The sequence below is a fragment of the Otolemur garnettii genome, unplaced genomic scaffold (genome assembly GCF_000181295.1).
Source record: "Otolemur garnettii isolate 467f Iridium unplaced genomic scaffold, OtoGar3 scaffold00018, whole genome shotgun sequence".
In the NCBI taxonomy this organism is placed as follows: Eukaryota; Metazoa; Chordata; class Mammalia; order Primates; family Galagidae; genus Otolemur; species Otolemur garnettii.
The window spans coordinates 1,416,423-1,419,692 of NW_003852413.1; the positions used below are offsets into that span (position 1 = coordinate 1,416,423).

Here is a 3,270-nt window from a genome sequence, read left to right on the forward strand (position 1 = left end):
CACAGCATTGAATTCATGCCCCTGCCCACAGAGTGTTGAACCTGCACCCTGTTGGTGACGCATGTAGTCACCAACCTTCCCCACACATACTGCCCCCCAGAGTTAGTGTATGTAATGGTGGCCTGTGGTGTGATGGAGTCTGAGTGTGTTTTCTTCTTTTGAAGAAGCAGCCCCCGTGATTATCTCAGCCCATCCATTGCAGCCTGTCTCTGCCTTTCCCGAGAACCCTGCCTCTGTCTGGGGAACTTCACAGTTATGGCAGGAGCTGTAGCAGTGGCTTGGTCACAGCCTGGGCTTATTGTGCTGCCAAAGTTGGCGCCCACAGGCTTGGTGAGGTCAGTTGTGAGGGCAGCTTTCCCTCCACTCTGGCACACAGGTGGTAGCAGTGGCCAGAATGGGTGAACTGAGAGCATTTTGATTTCTTTTACTCCACATCCTATACTTGTCCATACCACCTTTTCCTGTTGGCTCTCTATCCACCTTACCAGAAAGTAGCCGACTCCAGCCGTTATTTTGTAAATCCTGTCAGTGCAAAAAAGAGAAATTGGTGGTGGAACTCAAGTCAGCAATATTTTGTGAAGAATGTCAGATCTGCCTGATTATAGCTTTTCTCTGACAATCTGCTGACATCCTAAAATGACTTTTTAAAAATGTTAGACCAGGAGGAAAAAGCCACCAGAAATCCACTCTTGCCTGTCAGTGGGGAAAGCTATAGAACTTTGTGGGTTAAGACGTGAGTGGAGATTTATTGTGGTGAAGGAGATTTGCTCAGCCCTTTGTCAGTCCAGGTCAGGGGACACAGTCTCCTGCAGGGGCTTGTTTATAGATGCCATTAACGCAGAGGGTTGGCGGCAGCTGCCGCTTTCTTAATGCCACGACACCAAGGATGGCTCGCCACAGAAAATGATATGTGTGTGGGGTGATACGTTAATTAGCTCAATTTAGCGATTCTGCCCTGTGTACATATTTCAAAACATAATGCGGTATTGCCGCGTGCGGTGGCTCACGCCTGTAATCCCGGCACTTGGGAGGCTGAGCCAGGTGGATTGCTTGAGCAAGAGCGAGACCCTGTCTCAAAAAAGTAGCTGGGCATTTTGGCCGGTGCCTATTGTCCCAGCTACTTGGGAGGCTAAGGCAAGAATGGCTTAAGCCCAAGAGTTTGAGGTTGCTATGAGCTGTGATTCCATAGCACTCTACAAAGAGTGACAAAGTGAGACTATTAAAAAAAAAAAAGACACCCATCATGCTGTGCACTGTAAATATATACAATTTTTATTTGAAAAACAAACATCACATTGTATGTCTTAAAGACATAGTTTTTTGGCTCGGCGCCTATGGCTCAACCGGCTAAGGCGCCAGCCACGTACACCTAGGGTGGCGGGTTTGAATCCCCAGCCCGGACCTGCCAAAACAACAATGACGGCTGCAACCAAAAAATAGCCGGGCATTGTGGCGGGCGCCTGTGGTCCCAGCTACTTGGGAGGCAGAGGCAGGAGACTCGCTTGAGCCCAGGAGTTGGAGGTTGCTGTGAGCTGTAATGCCACGGCACTCTACCCAGGGGGACAGCTTGAGGCTCTGTCTCAAAAAAAAAAAAAAAAAGACATAGTTTTTTAAAACTTGTCAATTATACTTCAGTAAAGCTAGAAAAAAAGAAAAAAATGGAATTGTTACACTGTTTAGTGAATGAGAAAGCTGAATTTGCTTATACAGAATAACCTCATGTTCAGAGGAGGTTCTAGGATATTCTCATTGGCCATCTTACAACGGTAGTTTTTAATTTAGCTGAAAGCAGAGTGACAATATCTTTGTTATATATCCTAATCAGGCTTTTCATATGAATAAGAATTTTAGGCTAGGCACAGTGGTTCATCCCTCTAATCCCAGCACTGTGGGAGGCTGAGGTGGGTGGATTGCCTGAGCTCACAGGTTCAAGACCAGCTGAAGCAAGAGCGAGACCTTGTCTCTAAAAATAGCCAGGTGTTGTGGTGGGCACCTGAGTCCCAGCTACTGGGGAGGCTGAGGCAAGAGAATAGCTTGAACCCAAGAGTTTGAGTTGGCAAATAATGGCACTCTATTAAGGGCGACAAAAATGAGACTCTCATTTCCAGAAAAAAAAAGTTTTATTTTTTTAAAGTCAACTTAAGTCAACTTAAGTCATTGAGAATTTTTTTTTTTACAAATGTAAAGTACTTTTTATAAAAGCACTGGGCTAATAATGTCAAAGTTGCTGGTAAATTAATGAAACTTAAAAGAGCCTTAGTTCCTCTCAGTGGCTGGATCAGTAGATGTTCTACAGTATTCTTGAAAACCTTTGTGGATGATAGTGATAGCTGGTGAAAATAAAAACTGAATTTTGAAGAAAAATAGTTGTGTGTTTCTGTATAGTCTATTTGTATGTGTTAGAAGCTTGAATGTGCTAGAACTATTATAGCACATTTTCCTTGTGGCTGCTTAGTGCACACTTAGCTCCTTAGAATGGTGTTAGGAGATGTAAGATGTTTGCTAAACTTTTTATCATTGTGATATTTGACTAAGTTGGTTCTCTTCTTATTCAGGGGAAAATTTGTTGCCTTGGAGAACATCAGTTGCAAGATTAAATCAGGGTGTGAGGGACACCTTCCATGGCCCAACGGCATCTGTACCAAGTGCCAGCCGAGTGCCATCACACTGAATAGACAGGTGAGATGTTCCTTGTATCTGCCTAGGCTTGTTTTCATGGCTGAGACATGGAAATTTCCAGAAAAGGCCCTCCTTGGACAGGCACTGAAGGTTGTTGATGGATCAGTTGACCCTTTACAGAGGTTGTAAACCGAAGACAGCATTTTTCAGTTTTCTAGCTCTAACAGAGTGGGAGTCTTCAGATTTCTATTCTTTCAGCTCCTATGGAGAATGTTCTTGGTAATTATTTTAAATGCTCAGTGCTTATGGCCTTGCCTTTAAGAATTTGCCTCTGGAGGCTGGTGACAGAGCGCTTTCTGGGCCAGGTTAGAAGAGCTTGGCTCGGGAAGGAAGGAACTGATAGCTTTTGCTGCCTTTGTTGCTGTGCCCACAGGAGGAGCCCTCTCATCCCTCTGCCACTGTCTGGCCCAGGTCAAGCTCCTCAGAGAGAATTCTGAGTCCTCCTTGGCTGTTATGGAAACCAACCTTCCACCTTCCCTCTATGTCTTTGTTCTTGAAAACAACTTTTGAATCTTTTGTCTTAGAGATTGTGAAAATCTGTATTTTAGGTTAAACCACAGTGAGATTAATTTCAGTTTTTTTTTTTTTTTT

The 3,270-nt window shown here is 44.3% G+C and overlaps 1 protein-coding gene across 1 annotated transcript in view; it reads left to right on the forward strand.

Annotated features, from left to right (window-relative positions):
• NPLOC4 (NPL4 homolog, ubiquitin recognition factor) overlaps positions 1–3,270 on the forward strand; it is a 98,511-nt gene that overhangs the window by 32,866 nt on the left and 62,375 nt on the right. Inside the window, exon 6 of the mRNA XM_023511174.1 lies at positions 2,556–2,679. Coding sequence (XP_023366942.1) covers positions 2,556–2,679 — 124 coding nt within the window. The remainder of the gene's footprint in view (positions 1–2,555; positions 2,680–3,270) is intronic.